The 21,703-nt window shown below is 46.4% G+C and overlaps 2 protein-coding genes across 2 annotated transcripts; both read left to right on the top strand.

Annotated features, from left to right (window-relative positions):
• Positions 1-1,455: 1,455 nt before the first annotated feature.
• On the top strand, positions 1,456-8,740 carry tmem88b (transmembrane protein 88 b; the record flags this gene model as incomplete). Its single annotated transcript, XM_083639612.1, has 3 exons — positions 1,456-1,482; positions 4,375-4,785; positions 8,453-8,740. Exons 2-3 carry the CDS (start codon positions 4,381-4,383, stop codon positions 8,738-8,740), a joined length of 693 nt encoding a protein of 230 aa, XP_083495738.1. The 5' UTR covers positions 1,456-1,482; positions 4,375-4,380.
• A 1,976-nt stretch (positions 8,741-10,716) lies between these two features.
• LOC310779954 (DNA excision repair protein ERCC-6-like) lies at positions 10,717-21,703 on the top strand. The gene is made up of 3 exons (XM_083640483.1): positions 10,717-10,821; positions 12,666-12,710; positions 17,703-21,703. The coding sequence occupies exons 1-3, from the start codon at positions 10,778-10,780 to the stop codon at positions 21,313-21,315; spliced, it is 3,702 nt and encodes a 1,233-aa protein (XP_083496609.1). The 5' UTR covers positions 10,717-10,777; the 3' UTR covers positions 21,316-21,703.

The following is a 21,703-nucleotide window of genomic DNA, read 5'->3' as shown; positions in this document are numbered from 1 at the left end:
ACATGTAGCATTTAGCATTTCCAGAGAGTTACTCTGGAGGATGGTAGCAGGAGTGAAGGAGGCCAATGGAAAACTATCAATTTGCGGCTCTTTCATTTCTCCTTGCTCTTCAAAACAAATGCATACAGAGTGATGCCAGGGAGGGAGAGAAGAGGACATCAATATCACCTCAACCATAGTCCATTGAATAGAGGAGAGGAGACGGTGGTGTGTGCATTCGGCGGTTAGCTTTTCATGCCATGTATTATATTATATGCCAACTATCACCGCTTACAGCCTTACGCCCACGAAACAGACTTAGGACACACCGTGTAATGGTTGTGTCACGTGCCACGGCCAACCAATGGTGTCTTCATCACTCAGTCAGTCAGTCAGTCAGTCAGTCAGTCAGTCAGTCAGCCAGTCAGTCAGTCAGTCAGTCAGTCAGCCAGCGACATTCACATCTATAGGGCTGTAGATGTGATGATCACAGCTGGTGCGGTCCGGCCAAAAACATTCAAAAGCTTACGGATGACCATCACACAAACCACAGTGAAAAAACAAGAGCAAGACGTCAAAAGTAGGCCTTGAGACGCCTTGAATAACGTGTTTAGCACCATGCCACCTCTTCTCTCCTGCTCTTTAAATAAACATACGCCAAGCAAGTTCTTCCCTTCCCCCATCATACTCTGCCCTCCTCCTGAACCTCAACTTATCAGGCCAGCCGCCTCACTCTGACCCCCAACACCCAGCCCCCACTGCCACACAGGGGCCGAGAGAGGAGGGAAGGTGGAGGGGGGGGGGGGGGGGTGTTGTCTTATGTCCTGGATATGGGGGGTGGAATGCACGCGCTAACTGAGCATAGTTGCTGGAGAAAAGGAGGGGGGTGATATCTCAATATAGTTCTGCATAGTGGGTGGAGGATGGATGGAGAGTACGCGGGAGGAAGGGAGGGAAGGAGCGACGGCGCTACACACTCACAGCGAATGGGGGGAGTGGGCAAGGGAGGGTTGGAAGAAAAGAGAGAGAGCAGAGCTGCTGCGACTTGAGTGGTGGTCAGCAGCTGAGGGAAGAGCATGGACAGTTTGGCCAGAGCAGAGTGACTTGTTGCACCTGGAACAAGCAGCTTAATCAGCTCCACTGACAACTCGGGATAGTGGAGAGGAGAAGCAGTGGGAGAGCTAGAGCGGGGCTGCAGGAGGCCAGCATACCAGCATACCACCACTGAGAGATAAGGCAGGAAGGAACCCCTCAAAAACACACCGACCGACAGGAGGGGGAGACCGAGCCGGAGCCAGGACAGAGGGGCTGTGGGCTGAAGAGGATCGAACAAAGAGAAAGACTGAGGAGAGCTTGTTGAGGTGTGAGGTGAGAACATCTGCTTGGAAAACTGACTGGATCCTTGGTGTCTTGTGGAGAAAAAAAAGTGAAAAAAAAGTGAGGAGAAGCAGTTACAATCTGGAGGAGCAACAGCAAGAGGTCAACCGGGCCCCATACCACAATGTGAGTAGAAGCTCAGGCATGTATCATATTTAAAGCTGCTATAAGTGATTTTGTTTAAATTGTATTATTATTAGTAATACTAATACTACTAATAATAATAAAATAAGTGTTAAATAGGTAAACAGAAGAGAACATTTTCTGTTATCCCATCCCACTTTATCCAATGGAGGAGAGAAAACTCCACAAAGAAGGATAAGTCAACACAGTTCTCATTCCAAAGTAGTGAAATACTGATGCTTTGGGTTGTTCTGGACCGGACCACCAACCCAAAGTGCTGGTATTTGACTACTTTGGAAAGAACCTTGTTGACTCAATCCTTCCTCCAGATTATCTTACAGCACCTTTGAATATACCACTACATGCCACTAAAATGTAGTCATACATTTAACTGATTGCGGTTCAAAGTTCTTCTTTATGGTTGTTCATTGTAAACTAGGAGCGATGAATAAAATGAGCCTCTGAGAAGCAGCTGCTTTGTTCCAGACAATAGAGCAATAGAACAATAGAAGTTCTCCCTGTGGCATCCAAGCATGTTAATGCAACATCTTGTGTTCAGCAGTACTTGATGGTAAGCATATATGACAGCAAAAGTTTAAAACCAGTGAAGGAGGTGTGGCTGTGCGACTCCATGTCACCATAATGGTAGCTGCATTAACGGATAACTTCACCGAAAAACAATGCCGATTTATTTTGCACGTGATCTCACACATATCCGAAAACCGTCAACAGTTTTGCAGGCGGTCATTTAGTTTGACAGTTAATTGAGAGTTAATTTGAGTGAAGTTGTGGACCAGTGATGTCATTTGTGCATGATTGACATGACTGGCCCACAACTTAACTCAAATCAGCTCTGAATAACTGTTAAAGTAATGAACGCCTGCAAAACTGTTCACAGTTTTCGGGATATGTGTGAGATCATGTACAAAAATAAATCGGCATTGTTTTTCCACTGACGTTCTCTTTTAACGGCACTGCAGAATATAGCCTATACCCAGTAGCCAGAATTCCCAAGTTTGGGACAAACAATCACGTGACGTGCTATTCCAAAGAAATGCTATTCAAAGAATAACGAGAACAGTGAGTAAAGTGGGTGGGGGCGGCCACATGTATTTTCAGCACGGGGTACAATGAGTCATTTTACACACAGACACGCACACTTTCCTGCCAGCCGTCCCTGTGTCACCTTCCACCTCGAAACAACACTGAAGACAACAATGGGAGGGAGACGTGGAAAATAAACAACACTTTAAGCACCAAGGACAGCGCCGTATAATGGATGGCTTCCTCTGTCAGTTCATGTTCAGGTGTGTGTGTGTGTGTGTGTGTGTGTGTGTGCGTGCGTGTGTGTGCGTGTGTGTGTGTGCGTGTGTGTGTGTGCGTGTGTGTGTGTGTGTGTGTGTGTGTGTGTGTGTGTGCGTGTGCGCGTGTGTGCGCGTGCGTGCATGTGTGTGTGTGAAGAAAGATGGTGACATGAAGAAGAGTGCAGTGCTTTTATCCACTCCATTTCACTGTGAAATGTTTATTCGCCAAATAAATACCCGACCATAGTTCGTTACACCCACACCATGGATTGATAGTGTTGGAGAAGGTAGTTCTGTGCTCCTCTCTGGCTGATTACTGGCAGGTTTACTGGCAGGACTGTCTGAGTGGAGAATGCGGCAAAAAAGAACAAGAAGGACAACCGTCTCGAAAGTGCCCAGTGAGGCTGGATGACTGGTTGTTGGATTGGCTAAACGACTGTCTTACTGGCAGACTGACGGGTTGATAGCGTCATCCTTACTGGGGTGTTTCCGCAGCTGACCTGGCCCTATGGTTCAGAGGTGTCCCCTGGCCAGGTGATGCAGCATTTGTCTCTGAGGGAAGGCAAGACATTCTGTGCCTGCAGCCTGACACAGCTGCGTACCGCTCCAAAGCTGTCATAGCATGATGGAGCTTGGCTCAGAGCAGAGAACTTCCATAGTGGTGCTGCTCACCTCAGAATTTGCAACAAAGTGTGTGAAAACTTTTTTGTGAATGGGAGAGTTACAGTATGTTTGTTTTATATATATATATATATATATATATATATAGAGGGAGAGAGAGAGAGAGAGAGAGAGAGAGAAGCATGATGGGGGGCTGAACCCCCGTCCTCTATAGAACCTCCATTTACCACACAGGCACAAGAACATGCATCGACACAAACACACGTGCAGGCAACACCCACGTGTATAAAAACCCCCGCTTTGATACAGTTTACCCTTCATCTCTCTGGTACACATCTACATGCAGTAATTATGGGCCTCTTTCCTTCTGGCCAATCAGCACTCTGATAATCATCGCCCAGTAGACGGGCATCATCACACAAGGCTGGCTTCCTGCTCGTATAGATAAGACCTCCAACCTCTCAGTGGACCTAGAACCACGAGGCCTTTGAAGACTTGATTATGTTCAAAAGTATTGTTCTGCCAGGGCACCAGACTCGTCTCCTCATCCAGTTTCGCTCGGCCGTTCTCTTGCTTAAGCCATGGCACTCTACTCCGATGCAGGAATACACGCTGCAAACATGCTACATGGGACTGACTGACTTTCAAACTTCAAACAAAGCAAAGCTGTAACCTGACGCTCCCAGATGGTTTGTTTTCACATAACCATTTGGGAATGAGTCGCTCTGGAAACCGTAAAAGAAAAATCCTTGCAGGTGATTGGATGAACCATCTGTCTATCACGTCTATCACGGGCTCACTTCTCACTGTCGTCACACCTAAATCCCGCCTGTAGCTGCCTCAGGATGCTGATTGGTGCGAAGCACTACAGCTGTTTCGAAACCAATGTGATCTTGCGTGTATCCAGCTGCCTCGCGAGGTTAGCAAAGCTGTGCTGCCACACTGAATTCTGTCACTTCTTTGCCCACAGTTCAATATGAGTATGACCGGTACTCTAGAGAAGGGAGCCCACCACCAGGCGTTGGACCTGTCGGAGGAACTGCCCCCACATCACCATCTCCACCACCCCAACCACCACCAGCACCTCCACCTCCAGCACTCCAACTCGCTGGCCTCCACCGCGCCCCTGGGCGGCGGGGCGGAGACGCCCTCGCGCGTGGTGGTGCCTCCTCCCTACTCTGCGGCCGAGAGCCGGGGCGGGGGCAGCGAGGCCGCCCTGGAGCTGCGCGGGTCCCTGGACTGCTGGGCGTGCTCGGTGCTGGTGACGGCTCAGAACCTGGTGATCGCCGCCATCAACGCGTGCCTGGCCGGCCTGGTGTTCGGGACCATCCTGACGCCGGCAATTGTCATGGTGGTGTTCGGTTTCCTCTGCCACTCCACAGTAAGAGGGGAGGGAGGATGGGTGCAGGTGGGGGTGAGACTGGAGATACAGTACACGGTGTCCATATTTTGAACTTTTATAATCAGCCCAGCACGGATGCTCTTTTTCCGTAATGGCCTGCTTTAGTTTATACTCATCCAGTGCACCACTTGTGGTGAAGAGAGTCTTGTTAACTTCAGGGATTTGAACAAATGGCCTTTCTGGCCTTCCATAAGACCATCCATCTCTCTAGGCTTTCTGCTATCGCCGTCCCAGGTTTAGGCTTCCCATCTGTCATGTGGGAGAATGTATTGAGCAAGAGCAAATACGTTTTACCGCAAACAGTCCCGTGGAGAAATACGTTACTACTGGATATTTTTTACTTCAGTGGGGTATAATTTCCTCCTACAAAATTCCTCAGTGTCATCTCCAATCTATTATCAGACACATAATTCACCTATAACCAAAGAATGGCTAAAGCATAGCATTGAAGATAGTGCAGGGTGATATGGTGCTGTTGTCATCAGTGATGTCAACTCGAGCAATTGGATGTCATCAGTGAGTGATGTCATCAGCGATGCCAAGTTGAGCAAAAGTGCTTGCGCATGCCAATAGGGCAGGCGAGCCCACGCAGCAGGCAAGCTGCAGGGCGTGGCGAGGCCGCAGGCTGCAGGTCCTCATCTCACAGCTTTCATCCACGTGTTTGAAATAGTTGTGCCTGGGGCTTAGGGCGGAGCTTGGCTCTGTCTATGATAAGTTTTTATAATCTGATAAGCCTGAGGTTCCCTCAGACGTCGAGGAGATGGGTGAAGTGGAATGGACGATGGGTCAGGAGTCTCGGGAGCCTGATGTCCAGAGATAAAAACTTTAAAGAGAGCTTGCAACTGGCTGATTAACGGGTACTTGGGCATACACAATGTGATGAGAGCAGCTGGACGCATTAAAACAACACACAAACAACCTCCTTGACCTAATCAGTCAACTGTATCCTGGAGTCCCCCAATAAGTCACCATGGTTCAGAGACTTTGAATAGGTATTAGGTACCGACCTACCTTCGTAATGACCAGAGAGACCAGAATCCTTTCGGTTCTCCCTCACTCCTACCAATTAGACCTCGTGACACCAGCTTAGAGAGGGATTAACCGGGACCTGGGAGGATGTAGAGAGGCGGAGAAAAGAAGGGATGAGAAAAAAGTGGAGAAAGAGAGTTAGAGCTGTGCTTTGATTCCACTTCTAATTAAGATTGTTCCATGAATAGGGCTGCAACTAATGATTATCTTAATTATCAATTAATCTGTTGGTTGCTTTCTCGACTAATCAATTAGTCGTTTGGTGTATAAAATGTCACAAAAAATGGTAAAAAATGTTGATCACCCTCCCCCCAAAGCCCAAGATGCCATCCTCAAATGTCTTCAATTTTGTCCTGACCAACAGTCCACAACACAAATATAATCCGTTTATTGTCATGGAAGACTAAAGAAATATTCACATTCAGAAGCTGGAGATTTTTTTTTACTTTTCCCCCTTAAAAAATGTGTCTAAATAATTTATTATAAAAAAGAAATTGGCAATTAATTGCCCCCCAATTTTTTATAGAACAATATAGAACAATATACAAGACAAACAGGTTCAGACACAAGAAATGAAAAAACAAAACAAAAAAACAAACAAACGTGCTACCAGCTGCACAAAGTGTCCATATGTTTACAATAGATGAAATAAATGAAATACCAGCCGCCATCCGTCGCCCCTAGCTTAAGTCACTTATCATTCTTGACCTCATCAAAGTAGCCAAAAACGGGTCCCAGGTAGTAGAGAACCTCTTAAGTGAGTTGGTTCTCAGGGGCCCGAGTCTCTCCATCTGTACAACAGAGATCATGTCCATCAGCCAGACCTGAAAAGAAGGTGAAGAGGAGGACTTCCATTCCTTTAAAATTAGTTTTTTGGCGACAGTTGACCCCAGTGTCAGAGACTGTTGCACAGCTATAGGGAAGTTCAGTGAGGACTCCGAGCAGCCGAAGATGCGGCGAGCTCTGCCTCAGGCCTCAGCTCTACACATGAACAAGACATTAGAGGGAATTCAATGTGCAATGGTGGTCCAAAGAGACACAACGCAAGCATACGCATGAGTAAAGAGGAACATGCTGTAAGAGGGCTTTCTCCCAAAAAGTTGGCTCCGATCTGGAGCCACAGAGGAGGCCTCACCATGTATAAACAAACACGGCCATACTTGGGCGAGGCTTATCTGTTACAACTCCTACCCCTGCCCCCCTTCACCCTCCCTTGCCTTTTTCCCCTCCCCGTGTAGATAAATCTCTCTCTCTGTGTGTGTGTGTGTGTGTGTGTGTGTGTGTGTGTGTGTGTGTGTGTGTGTGTGTGTGTGTGTGTGTGTGTGTCTCTCTCTCTCTCTCTCTCTCTCTCTCTCCTTTCTGGCCAAACTCTGGGTTCCCACACAAATTCACTAATTCAGCTTCTAAATTCAACACTTTTTCCACACCTTCATTTCTTGATTTGAAGAATTTGGTCTTTCAGTGTGATTTACGCAAATAGTTGTCTTGTCCCTGCTAACTACACTATAATCCCTCTATAGATGCCGATTATTAATCACAAATAAACAATATTCTCTACACTATTCCAAACTTATGTGCAATTTCTGAAAAGGCCATTTTCAACAGGCAAGATTCGTGACATCACGAATCCCAGAGCCAATCCCTGTCCCGTCAGGAACCCTTGTCATCACTTTGTCATGAGTCAGAATGTGTTGAAAGCCCATGTTGTATGCTGTGATTGGCTATAGTTATGCCTTAGATAACTCTGATTGGTTGCTTTGGAGTTTTAAATGAAGGAGAAGGAGGGGAAGTTATTTTAAGGATTTTAACAAGATAATGTAACCTTTTTTTGTGGGGACAAACCATCAGACACAAATTATTATTCAAAATAGAGAATTGTACACGTCTTGAAACATGACTTCAGGGGGTCTTTAACTTTGTGGGTGATACATGATTTTCTTTTACTTTGCAACAGCACATGATTACGTCTTCTCCTACAATAAATACTCCTCTCTGACTCCCGCAAACCTTTTCGCTCCTTGCACCTCCCCTCCTCCTCTTCCTCCTCCACTCCAATGTACTGTTCCTACCTCTGAGGGAGATAAGGATGATTCAGCCCCGGTGTCTTTCCATTCGTCTCCCATTCTACCTAAACCCTTTCAGCTCCTTTCAGTTAAGTTGCAGAGGCATAGCCTGTCACTCGTCAACACCGTTTTATGCACAGGATACAGAGACGCTGATGTTTCACTACTGTTGTTAGCGTGTTCCTGTTTCTTGTCTTGTTGTCAGGAACATGCAGGGCAGTGCTTCAGTACATAATGTCTATGTGTGTATCTCAGACTACCAACTGCTGTCTGTCCTCACCTCAGATACACATTCCACATAGAGCATATCATCGCTATCCTTATCATGTGTTATTCCCTGCAGTTAACACAATCATTGGATGATGGATGATGGATGATGTTATGAAAATACATCGCAAGAAAATACTGAAAGTAATGCATAATGTTGCCCAATCTGTACATCCGTATCCAATATCCATTATAAAAGTTCTTGCTAGTCATGAAAAATGTGGATGGACTGACCTCACCTAGCCATCGTCTCATCATGCTGCCTCTCTCCCCTCTCGTCTCCCCAGGTTCGCCCCCATGGGACGTCCCCCTTCTGCTCGGACCTGCTGACTGATGGGGGCTGCGTGGCTCTTCTGGTGGTGGGCTTCCTCCTGGTCACCCCTCTGCTGGTGCTGGCGCTGGCCGCCTACTGCCGCCTGGCCCGGAGCCTCCAGCTGGGCCTCTGCTTCATCCCGTACAGCCGGGCCGTCTACAAGAACCTGCCCGCCGCCCAGCACCGTGGCCTTGGTGCCGGCTGCTGCGCCGGCGGAGAGGGAGCGGATCAGGGCAGCGGGAAGGGAAAGGTCTGGGTGTGAGATGGAAGAGAGGAAGGGGGGGGGGGTATAGACAGAGATGGAGGTAGAGAGGTGAGGAGGACCGTGGAGGTTGGGTGGGGGACTTATCGGAAAGATGCGGAAGGGATTGAACACAAGAGTGAGGGTAGAGGGTGGATCGGGGGTGATGGAGCCTGGAGAAAAGGCAGGAGATGTAAGCACAGGAGGCAGGAAGTAAAAGACAGCAGCCAGCCAAACATCCTGGAAGATACGTCACTAAGTCTTTATTCAAAATAATTACTCAGATTTACTCGGAAGACTAAAGAAACCTCCATTGCCTTAACTTCAGTGCAATGTTATTGATATACAGTATCTGTTAAAAGAAAGTACACACAGTGCACTAAGGATTTTTTGTTTGCTCATATTATTCCTATGAGACATGCATACTTAGCATATTTCACCAGTGGGACGGCTGCTTCACTGCCTTGCTCAAGGAAACCCCGGCAGGGATGGACACAGCAACTGCTACTGGATATTAAACTGTGACCTTCCAGTTACAGTATGGACTGACAAACAGTATGACAAACAGGACCTACTACAAGCAAGGCATCCACTCTTCCACTCAGCTACATCCCTAGGTCAAATAGAGATGGTTTTCAAGGAATTGTGTTGCTAGGTAACAGCTTGAAACCTATCTTATTTCCTGTCAGCTAACACTGCAACAGGAAGTAAGCTGGGGGCAATTTTAGAATGTTTATGTTGTCAAGTTAAAGCCGCCGATACAGTAGGCCTACATGTGTTTTTATGATACAGTAGGCCTACATGTGTTTTTATTTGAATGCTCATAGATGTGAAAAAGCGGTGTCCACCCGCTATGCCGACCACCCGCAATGCCGACCTTAGGTTTAGGCGTGGGGGGTGGGAGAGGTTAGGTTTTGGGTTAGGGTCTGGGGGAGGTTAGGTTTAGGCGTGGGGGGTGGGAGAGGTTAGGTTTTGCGTTAGGGTCTGGGGGAGGTTAGGTGTAGGCATGGGGGGAGGTTAGGTTTGGCGTGGGGGCTGGGAGAGGTTAGCTCCACCGACACGCTGCACGCCGCCTCGCTCAGCTGGTTCTGCTTGTGGGCTATCGGCATTGCGACCTGTCGGCACTGCGGCCTGTCGGCACATAGACGCGGCACCGAAAAAGCAACATGTAACGAATTGCAGAATCATTCAAGTCACAGCAAGACATCTAATCTGAAATTCAACCAAGTCACAGCAAGACATCTAATCTGAAATTCAACCAATCTTTAATTTCCAGAATGAAAAATTAGAAAAGATGTCCAGGAAATTTAAGAATATCACACCTGACTAAGGTTGTATTGACATTGAACACAATTATATCTCATTGCATTTACATATTAAGAAAAACCTACAATTATGTGTGTAGTGTAGTTTTGTATAGCCTACTGCTTTTTTGGCAGACTGTAACTGCAATTCCTTTTATATTTCCTTTTTATGAATAAAGTTTTTTGGAATCAACTTGAGTTGTGTCCTGTAGTAGCCTAAGGGATGGTTGTGGGAATAAACTCTGAGTCTATGGGACAGGAAAGGATTATGCAAGACTGTTCCTGGCAAAAGAGTGAGTAGAAGAATATAGCTGGCCACATCCCTAGCAGAAGCTCTCGTTGATGCTAGAATGGATCAGCCTCTGACCTTAACCCCAACCAATCATCAGTCCTTATGCCTAAACCCAACCAATCATCACTCGTCATGTTCCTCCGCCCGATCCATTCTAGCATCCATCAGAAGCTCTGCTCCCACTTCCGGGTATACCGTAAACGTCATCAGCAAGCGCGGTAGAGTCGCGTTGTCCTTGGCTCCGCCCAGTGGACTTTTCCGTTGCACCGATTCGACAGCAACCCCAAAACGTAACCCAAACGTCACTGCAGCGTGCTGTCTGATTCGCTGGATGCATGTGGCGGGGAACTTGCATAAGGAAACGGCTGCGTCTTCAAAATATCAATACAGTTTGAGCGGCACGGGAAACGGCTGCGTCTTCAAAATATCAATACAGTTTGAGCGGCACGGGAACAGAATGCAATGGACAACCATGATGTCCGACAAATGTCCGATAAACTGGAAAAGTGAGTATTAGTGTGAGTAGTAACGATAATGTAGAACGTTAGTAGCATTGATGCTAACAGGTGTCCTGTCAGCTAACTTACCTGCTACATCATACATAACGTTACCAACCATGTCTTGCTAGCTTCTCGTGTCGGGAAGGGGCAAGGGGGCTAAATAACGCTAACATAAATTAGACATTTGGCCGAGGGGAAAACGATTTAAGCCGTGGTCCCTTGATATCTAATTTCAAGATATTTGAGTTAACTTTACCCCGCTAGCCGGGCGCTTCTCGCTCATACTTTACCCCTCTAGCCGGTGTCATGCCGAGTTTTGAACCCCCGCCGAGAATTGCATCCCCACCTTCCGGGAGCATATTGTAATGATTTATACGGAAACTTAACTGTTTAAAAATGATATAATTGTCGGTAGACGTGATCTCCAAGGCAGCCAGGGGGTCTGTCCTGGCTCACGGAGACCGACGCATTAGATCCGCGTGGAGGTGACTTCTATGCTTGGGGCTCTCTTCTGGCTCATGGAAGCCGACTTTGGTGCTTAAAATCCGGGTACAGATTACCTCGAGACCTGGGGATCTCTCCTGGCTTTATGGAGGGGGTGCACATCTCGGCGGTTTGTACCTGCCGAGATTTGCATCCCTGTTTTTAAGTTAAAACAGCCCCAAAATATGGTGGGGGTGCAATTCTCGCACTGGGCGTTTCTCGCTCATACTGAGCATTAGCTTAGCTGAGCATTAGCTAATGCTCAGTATGAGCGAGAAGCGCCCGGCTAGCGGGGTTAGCTCATACTGAGCATTAGCTCCCGGCGAACATCAACGCATTTCCCATCAAACAATCGTGCCGCTCTCACGTCTAGGTATAAAAATGAACACTTACCTGAGCCAAAAACGTGAAGTGAAGACGCTATCCGATGGCCAACATCCTCTTCTTTTAAATACATATAGTTGCCTCTTCCAAATTGTTGCGTAAAATCCACTTTTCTGTCTTTGGAAAAACCGAAAATCATTCATCTGGAGCAACCCAGAACTACGACTCACTGTTTACTCACTAATGCCCCTACACTTTCGGTTGCTCCAGTCCAGATGAATGATTTTCGGTTTTTCAAAGACAGAAAAGTGGATTTTATGCAACAATTTGGAATATTGAAGTTGATGTTATTGTACTTTACAGTATCCTCATGTATACAGTAACGTCATAAAATGCTAAAGGTACAGTGATCTCTGTGGGTGGTTAAAAGACTTTCTGGGGAATGTAGTAACTGCAGTAGAATCAGCTTCAGGTTGAGAGAAAGTGGGTTCACCAAACAAGGAGGCTAAATTAGAACTTTTCATGAATCATCACTAAATAACTTACACACTGGTGAGATCTAACTGTCAGACTGTCTGAGGGTGGAACTGTCCTTTTACTCTTTAAATTTAGTCTGCTAAGTTATCAATATGTGATAATTAGTCAATTTAGTCATTTAGCTGACTCAGTTTTCACTCAAAAATGACTGTAAAGATTAGATAAAATGTATTGATCCCTTTGGGTCACTGCAACAATAAATAAATGGTAATAGATTACAACAAATAGAAATATGTAGGAACAATAGAGCAACATTAAGTAAAAAATATATATGAATAAAAGTGTATGAAAATAAGAGCGTATTTGCAGGATAATTATGCAAAATAACAGCATTATTACAGCATACTGAGACAAAGAAAAATATGACAATTTAAAACATGTAATAATTCATTGCAACCACTGGGCTTAAGGTAGCTGGTCTCACTGGGTTTATGTGTAGTTGTGTGTTGGATAGAGCTTGGCTGTAGGTGTGATGATGTCACTGACCCAGACTTTTGTTTTGACAGATCCATGACGATTGATACGGATGAGGAGAGGGAGACCTACCACAGGTAACTGTCAGGGGGAAAAACACATTACTCTACTGTCTACATCTCTGTAATAGTTTTGTTTTTTGCAGCAGCAGTTGGTTTGAAAACACCAGTCTTTCTTCTGCTAATTCTGACACCCAGGAAGAGGTATAGGTCCATCCTATCCGAGTCTGCTATCACACCTGCCATTTTGTTAGTTCCCCTTTTAAAGGAAATATTCTCCCTGAAACATTGTAATAGCTTGATATCAGACTGATTTTCAACTCTTAAGCGCCCGGCATGGTTCTGCGCAACCTCGACTTGGCACCCTGTCGCCGAATGGCGGCGACAGTGAGACTGTGCATACTCGAACGTAACTCGGCGCGTTGGCTGCGGTACACGTCCAAAACGTTATCGTGTCGTTTACCAAGAACTTGCAATCATGTCGGTGGGGGGACATTTTATTGTCCCTCCATTTCAAAACTCATTCCGGTGAGCCTGCAGAAGGCTTTGCTAGATGAGGGACAAGCACTGTTAAATGAGGAAATGGCATTTCCTCATTCGTCACAAGGAGTTGACGCCGCAGAGTCACATTTTCGCCCCTTGAGCTGTTTTTCCATGACAATAGTACCCCTCACTCATGCGTGTTGATGATTACATACAAGTAAATCTATACAAAATATATGTTTCACTGAACTGCCGCTGTTTGGGCTTTTTAGTTTTTTTTTTGCCATTATCAGTAGCAGAACAGTGTAGCAGTTGACACTTGCCAGCAGAACTAGTTGCGGCACACACATCACATTTTAACAATGGGCTTATGAAATGACTTGGAATATATATATATGTATTTATCATTTTGGAGGTAAATTGTATTCCCCAATCATTCAAAGTACCCCCTGCAAGCTGCTCAAGTACCCCTAGGGGTACACGTACCCCTGGTTGGGAATCACTGGCCTAGAGGACAGCCAATCACCAGCCTGTATACGCCTAGAGGACAGCCAATCACCAGCCTGCATAGGCCTAGAGGACAGCCAATCACCAGCCTGCATATGCCTAGATGACAGCCAATCACCAGCCTGCATATGCCTAGAGGACAGCCAATCACCAGCCTGCATATGCCTAGAGGATAGCCAATCACCAGCCTGCATATGCCTAGAGGACAGCCAATCACCAGCCTGCATACGCCTAGAGGACAGCCAATCAGTCACACAGCACAAATCATCACCATTCATACAAGCGGACATGCATCAAGCTCCCATCAGCAGTCAATCAGGCATGCAGATGAGGGAATGAAAAAGACACAATACACAGGATCAAAGTACAGAGAATAAAATCACATATATGACCCCCAGGGTCATAACAATATCGGCCTGAATCTTACTTTCAGGCCGATATTGTTATGACCCTGGGGGTCATTGATTTGAAATCAATTATTGGTGCCTTCCTGGCTCCATTCAGTAGTTGTGTTTTTCTTCTTGGTCAATAACTGGCCAATTGTAGACAAGGTGATGTCACCTCCAGATATTTCCAGCAGCTACAATGGTGTCTGATATGAGAACATGTTGCAGGTCAGGATGTCAAACAAATTTGGTAAACGTCAGGTTGGGTGTCAGTCCCTCAGAATCAAAGGGAGAGGGCTGCTTTCTAGAGACGCTATTTTGCACGTCCAACAATCATTAGAGGTGGGAATCACAAGTTTGATCACGATACGCTATATCGATTAATTGGACAATGATGAGATATTTATTTAGCCTGGTAAACCAGCCCGTCACGTGAACTCACATTTCATTTGGTTCTCCGTGACGGTCTGGCCCCGGCCGCCATGGGGGGGTTTAGCAGGGGCGGGAGCATGGCCGAGCGTAGTTGCCTTGACAGACAACTCCTTCGGCCAATCAGCGTCGGATCCAATCAAACCCAAATCCACTCGGGAGAATGGCAAAAACATATTTTCCCGCCGAGAAACTCTGCAATTGCGGCGATACTCCTGTACTTGTTTAATTGTTGTTATTGAGTCTATTTCTGCAATAACTGCACTTTATGGCTGTTTAAACTAGACAAACGCTGACATGACTCCTCGAGACGATCAGGCAAGGAGGCGGCCATTACTGTTTTGTTAGTGCAGTGCTAGTGGCGTTCCTGTTTGGCCAACTTGCGCTGTCAATCACAGCGGAGTCGCTGATTGGCTCTTCTGCTCTGCAGCTTCTGCTAAACCCTCCCCATGGAGCCGGGGCCAGACCGTCACGGAGAACCAAATGAAATGTGAGTTCACGTGACGGGCTGGTTTACCAGGCTAATATTTATTACCGATATCACAAAATCTGCCATGATACGATTTTGATATGATGACATTCCGGGGGCGAATATCCTCTCCCTTTTCTTGCGTGCTTGCCATGGCCCTTGCATTCTTTGTGTGTGGAAAGCGGTGCACTTGGGCAGAAACGGTGACACAGACGTGCCGTGGAATTTCAAAATTAAATAATGATTATTTCTTATGTAGCATCATGACAATTTATATTGATGTTTTCACTGCATCGATGCTATTGGATCATTGCTCATTGAACGGATGCAGATCGATGTATCGTCCCACTCCCACCCCTAACAATCATACAGGTTGACTTCTCTAAATCCAGTATAAGCTGATGTCATTTTTCAACATTAGCTGACTATTGTACTTCCATCCATCTGATTGTTGGGCTTTGATCTTGTCTCTCCTTTCAATTTGATTCAGACTACGGCTGGCTATTGCTTCAAAAATTTTCGATCTCATTGCTTAAAGTGATACCGATACCAATAGAGTACGTCATCATTCAATCAATGACACCTCCCCCCCCCCCTTTACGGCCCATACTAGGAAGAAATGTTGGTCCAGGAACAACTGTAACTTGGTGAAATCAGTTTGTACATAGGGAAACACTGGTCAGCCACCCACATTGATCGTGGGCGGGAGTACTTGCCTTAACAGACAAACTCCTTCAGCCAATCAGCGTCACCAAATCCGGTCGGAAGAATGGCGAAAATGTTTTTCCCGCGGAAAAACTGCTAGTGCATAGTACTCTTATTCTTGTTTAATTGTTGCTATTGAGTCTATTTCTGCAATAACTACTACACTTATGGCTGTGTTTATGTTACTAACGTTGTTACTGCTCGTTGCGTTGCGAGACTCCATTACTGTCGTGCAGGGGCGGACTGGGACCATAATTCAGCCCGGGCATTAGATACCATGCAGGCCAGGCCAACACACGCGGACACACGTGCCGGCGAAAAATGTGGGTCGTTTGAAGCAAGATTTGGTGAATATAATGCTAACGTGGTGTTACATGTTACTTACCTATTTGTTCACTAATAGAATTCAACATTGCCTAGATAACTGCAAGTATAATATGAAGACGTAAAAACAAAAACATGCCTCTGTCTGTACAAAACCTTCACAGCAAACTTCATTTTTTTGGAAGAGTGCAGTGTCCTGTCTTGGCTTGTCTGAGGTTAAATGCAAATACAAAAAATTTAACTGCTTCATCTCCACTTTAAACTGTATTGTGCAGTCCTACTGATAATCCCATAAAGCACATAAATGTGAAAGCAATAAGCATAGCCTACATGTTTCACTTTATGCTCTGAAATTGTAGCCTATGTGAAGGTTCCTGATTCTGATAAGTTCAACACCACCTCCAGCTCTGCAGGAGCACCTGCTGCAGTGCTAGTGCTGCTTCTGCCTCCTCCACTTTTGTGAAGAAAACCCCAAAAGCAATCCAACCCATACTTTCAGTTTAGCCACTACTGTTTACATTTGACCAATGGGATTTTTTATATAGCCTAATATAAATACATAAATAAATAAATACAAATTAGTGTTCATTTAATTTCTCTCGAATATTCTAGAGCAGTGGTTCCCAACCTATGGTACGCGTACCGTAGGTGGTACTTGCGCCCCCTGCTGGTGGTACTTGGAAGGCTCTGTGAAAAAAAAAAAGTTTTTTTTTTTTTTTTTTTTTTTTTTTGTGCAAAATCCATGGTGGTCATTAGTAGTAGTTTTCAAACATGTGAAAGTGAAATAATAATAATTATTAATATTGGCAGTGTTTCTCAAGGTAGGTGGTACTTGCGCCCCCCCCTGCTGGTGGTACTTGATCCCTGGAATCCCAATGTTTAAATTATGAAATAAACCCAACTTTAAAATCAATTGTAAAACATGTTTATCTATCAAAATAATATACTATGAATGAAAATAAACTTGTGATCATTGAAGTTGAGGTTATTTTGTTGTCTTGAGATTTAGAAACAAATATTTGTTTCTGACGGACACTATACCTGTTGCGCATGCACAATTACCTGCCCGCCCCGCATGGTTACACAAGTGGTGAACAAAGACGAGGAGGGATGCTAAAGTGGATCAAAACGGGAGGGAATCGTAAAAGAGCTGTAGTAGAGGAGAGCGTATTTTAACGTCGGTCACATGGTGGTACTTGGAGAGCCAACTACTTTCTCAGGTGGTACTTGGTGTAAAAAGGTTGGGAACCACTGTTCTAGAGGCAATAGACAATTGTCTACCACTGATGTTGTAGTTTAGGCCAAGACACAAGATAGTAGGGGTGGGAGAAAAAATCGATTCACTTAAGTATCGCGATTTTTAATGTCACGATTTTTTGAATCGATCTTTTATTCCAGAATCGATAATCACTTAAGTATCGCGATTTTTAATGTCACGATTTTTTTAATTGATCTTTTATTCCAGAATCGATAATCGCGTCATTTTTTTCTGTTTATCTATGAAATGTTACCACTTTCATCCAGCACGTTATAGAGTGGCTTTGATACCGTGACGTTTTCAAACCACGTAGTCGTCATGTGATCAGGAAGTCCAGACTGATCCATGAAGGCGCGAAACAGAATATGAGGTCACGTGATCAGGATGGTTTTAACCAGGCTTATTGCTCTGTGCAGCTCCAGTGGCATCCAAATTCAACTTTCTGTGTACTAGAGTACAACATTGTATGATTAATAAACAACTAATGCACTGTTTCATTTCTTTTGCAGATACATTCAGGAGGCTAAAGCGCTTTCCAGACAAGGAAATTTGCCGAATGCGTTGGAACTCTTCAAGTTGGCTTATGGCATTCGCAAAAGTGATAAACTTAAAAGCCGAATAAAGAGAATTGAAGAGATTCTGGCAGAGCAAGACGCAGAGAGCGAGGACGGCGACGAGTTTGTCAACGTCATCAACAGCGGCTTAATGCTTTACAAAGAATTGCATGACAAGCTGTATGAGCACCAGAGAGAAGGAGTGGCCTTCTTGTACAGTCTGTACAGAGATGGCCATAAGGGAGGGATCCTAGCAGACGACATGGGCCTCGGGAAGACCATCCAGGTCATCTCCTTTCTCTCCGCCATGTACGATGCTGAGCTGGCGAAAAACGCGCTCCTTGTCATGCCAACATCACTGATCACAACCTGGACCAAAGAGTTCGCCAAGTGGACTCCTGGCTTCAATGTTAAGGAGTTTCACGGCAGCAACAAGGCGGAGCGGAACAGGAATTTGGAGAGAATTCAGAGGCGGGGTGGCGTGCTCATCACCACGTACCAAATGCTTATAAGTAACTATCAGCTCGTGGCAACCTACTGTGGCAAAGAGTTCAAATGGGACTACGTGATCCTGGATGAAGCACACAAGATAAAAACCCCATCCACGAAAACAGCCAAAAGTGCCAGCTCCATACCCGCCAGAAACCGTGTGCTTCTAACAGGCACTCCAGTCCAGAACAACCTTAAAGAAATGTGGGCTCTCTTTGACTTTGCTTTGCAAGGCACACTCCTCGGCAGCGCGAAAACGTTCAAAACTGAGTATGATAACCCCATCACACGTGCCAGGGAGAAGGACGCCACTCCTGGGGAGAAGGCTCTTGGGATGAAGATGTCTGAGAACCTGATGGCCATTATAAACCCCTACTTCCTCCGCAGGACAAAAGCTGAGGTGCAGAAGAAGAAAATGAACGGCACCCAGATGAAAGAAGAAAGCTCAGACAACAAGGATGACCAAGTCCCAAATCATCCAGAAGAAGCTGGAGCGGTCATGCCAACACTGACGAGGAAGAATGACCTAATCATCTGGACATACCTAAGCCCGATCCAGGAAGACATATACCAGCAGTTTCTCTCGCTGGAACACGTCAAGGACATGTTGATGACCACCAAGTCGCCTCTCACTGCACTGAACGTCCTGAAGAAGATATGTGACCACCCAAGACTGCTCTCCCCTGCGGCTGTAGCTCATTTAGGCCTGGACGAGAATACAGCTGAAAAGCAACAGGATGACGAGTCGGCGGGTGACAACATCGCCAACGTTTCCGATGAAACATTAATATCAGAGTCCGGAAAACTCGTGTTTCTGATCGCGCTTCTCGAGAGGCTCAAACAGGAAGGTCACCGCACGCTCATCTTTGCTCACTACAGGAAGGTTCTTGACATCCTCGAGCGCGTCCTGGGTCACAGAGGCTTCAAAACCATGAGACTGGACGGTACGATAACGAAGCTTGCTGAGAGAGAGAGACGCATCTCGCTCTTCCAGACAGACAAGCGGTACTCAGTCTTCCTCCTGACCACCCAGGTAGGCGGAGTTGGAATCACCTTGACGGCAGCAAACCGAGTTGTGATCTACGACCCCAGCTGGAACCCGGCGACAGATGCTCAGGCTGTTGACCGAGCATACCGCATCGGCCAGACTGCAAACGTGGTCATCTACAGGCTGATCACCTGTGGAACGGTGGAGGAGAAGATCTACAGACGGCAGGTTTTTAAAGATTCCCTCATCAGACAGACCACCGGAGACAAGAAGAATCCATTCCGCTACTTCAGCAAGCAGGAGCTGAGGGAGCTCTTCACGCTGCAGGAGACACGGTCCTCTTCCACGCAGATACAACTCCAATCCATGCACTCCAGCCACCGGCGGACAGATACTGAGCTGGACGAACACATCGCCTACCTCCACACCATGGAGATGTTTGGCATTTCGGATCACGACTTAATGTTCAGTCTCGACCTCAACGACCCTGACGAGGCCCCAGAGGACGAGGAAGCACACCTCTACATCGAGGGGAGGGTCCAGAAGGCTCAGACGTTGATGAAGGCCGAGTCAGAGTTGCGGGTGCAGCTGGCGGAGGGCATGGCATCAAACACAGAGCCAGCCTGGCTCCGACAACCGGTTCAACACAACAGGGAGCGGTCAAATGAGAAGAAAACGAGAAGTCCAAGGCCCACTCCCCCCTCCCCTGAACCCCATGACAGCTCCAACATGTCATTAATTGTGGTGGAGATGGACCAGTCTCCATCTGCTTCTGGCGAGGAGGATGGCGGACAAAATATACATGACCAGGTGATCGATCTAACAGATGAAAGTCTGACAAAAGACCCTGTTCCAGAAGTTCGCCAAGATACGCTTGCAGAGCCGAACGTGGATTCTCCCAAACACCAGTCTTTCGAGAAGGAACCGAGTGACTTTGAAGCAGCAGATGACTCTGTTCAGGAGGTGGTGGAAGAGTCGTTGGTAATGACCGACGTCGATGCTGCGCCAGGAGATGCCAGTCCGGAATACATTACGGCTGATGAAGATGAACAACGGCAAAATGGAATGTCACTCCCAAAATCCAGCGGCTCAAAGAAACCGTTCTTCGCTGTGGGTGAGGTAAAACACTCCACTCCACTGCAGAATAAGAGACTTGCTGTCTTACAGATGTCCAATGCAAGCTCAAATGCAGACGCATCCTCCAAACTGAGCTCACGGCCCCAGTCTTTTGAAGGCAGCTTCAATTTACAGCTGGAGGACAGCGACGCCGCCGACATGTTCCCAGATGACGAGATGATGGAAGAGGAAATTGAAAAGCAATCCATGAAGCTGCTCTCCCAGCTACAGATGGAGGGTAGCTTTAATGTGGACAAATCCCTCCGCGAGAGAAGAGAGAAAGACCAGCTTGACCAAAGTATGAATGGCTCCCGTGTCTCTGAACTGAACAGCTCAATGGATAACTCGATAATCCCCACCAAGAGGAAGAGAGCCGCTGTGATTTATGACAGTGAAGAGGAAGACGATGACGACGGGCTGCAACTCGAGCAATCTCTCCAGGCGGCGACAGCCTCCACGTCCACACCGAAAGCGGTTCGATCCGGAGGCACTCCTCCTCTCAAGCCGCCGATGGCCTCCACGTCCACACCGAAAGCGGTTCGATCCGGAGGCACTCCTCCTCTCAAGCCGCCGAAGAGCGTCGGTGGAAACACCTCCCGATGTTCCGTGGCCTCCAGACGTTCCCTGGTCGTATCCATAATCGAAGATTTAGATAGCCTGGATGAAGACATGGCTGATGAGGATGATCACAGTGAAGATGTTGCAGATAATCATTCTGATGTTGGTGGAGAGGAACAGCTGGAGAAGGTGGACGGAGAGATGCAAAACACAGAGAATGAAGAGGAGGAGGAGGAGGAGTCCTCTGAGTCGGAGGAGGAGGAGTCGGAGGAGGAGGAGGAGTCCTCTGAGTCGGAGGAGGAGGAGTCCTCTGAGTCGGAGGAGGAGTCCTCTGAGTCAGACGATGCTGCCATTGAGTCTGCCTCTGGAGAGGAAGACGGCAGTGACACAGAGGAATCGAGAATGGATGAGAACTGAGATGGCAGCACTGGTGGGGGAAATAAATGCCTACTAGTGTTCAAAATGAACACTCAAATTTGGTCTACTCTACTGTATCCCTATAAGGCCCACCCGCCAAACTGAGACTGTAATATTTGAAGCATCAATCTTTTCCTGCTTTAAAACTTTTTTTGCAAACGGCATCAGTCTTCCTGCTTTAAACCTTTTTTTGCAAACAGTTGACAATACAAAAAAGTCAAAGTTATTTGAAGATATTTCTTAGATAGTTCCTTGGCAGGTGAGCCAAAATGTTTGAAGCATCAGTCTTTTCCTGCTCCTTTAAAACCTTTTTTTCAAACAGTTGACAATACAAAGAAGTCAAAGATAAGCATTAAACAAACTCATACCCAACTAACAGGAAGAGAAG

This window comes from Poromitra crassiceps (assembly GCF_964638095.1).
Source record: "Poromitra crassiceps genome assembly, chromosome: 7".
Lineage (NCBI taxonomy): Eukaryota > Metazoa > Chordata > Actinopteri > Beryciformes > Melamphaidae > Poromitra > Poromitra crassiceps.
Note: the sequence above shows the minus strand (reverse complement) of the source record. Positions and strands in the feature narration are given on the sequence as shown.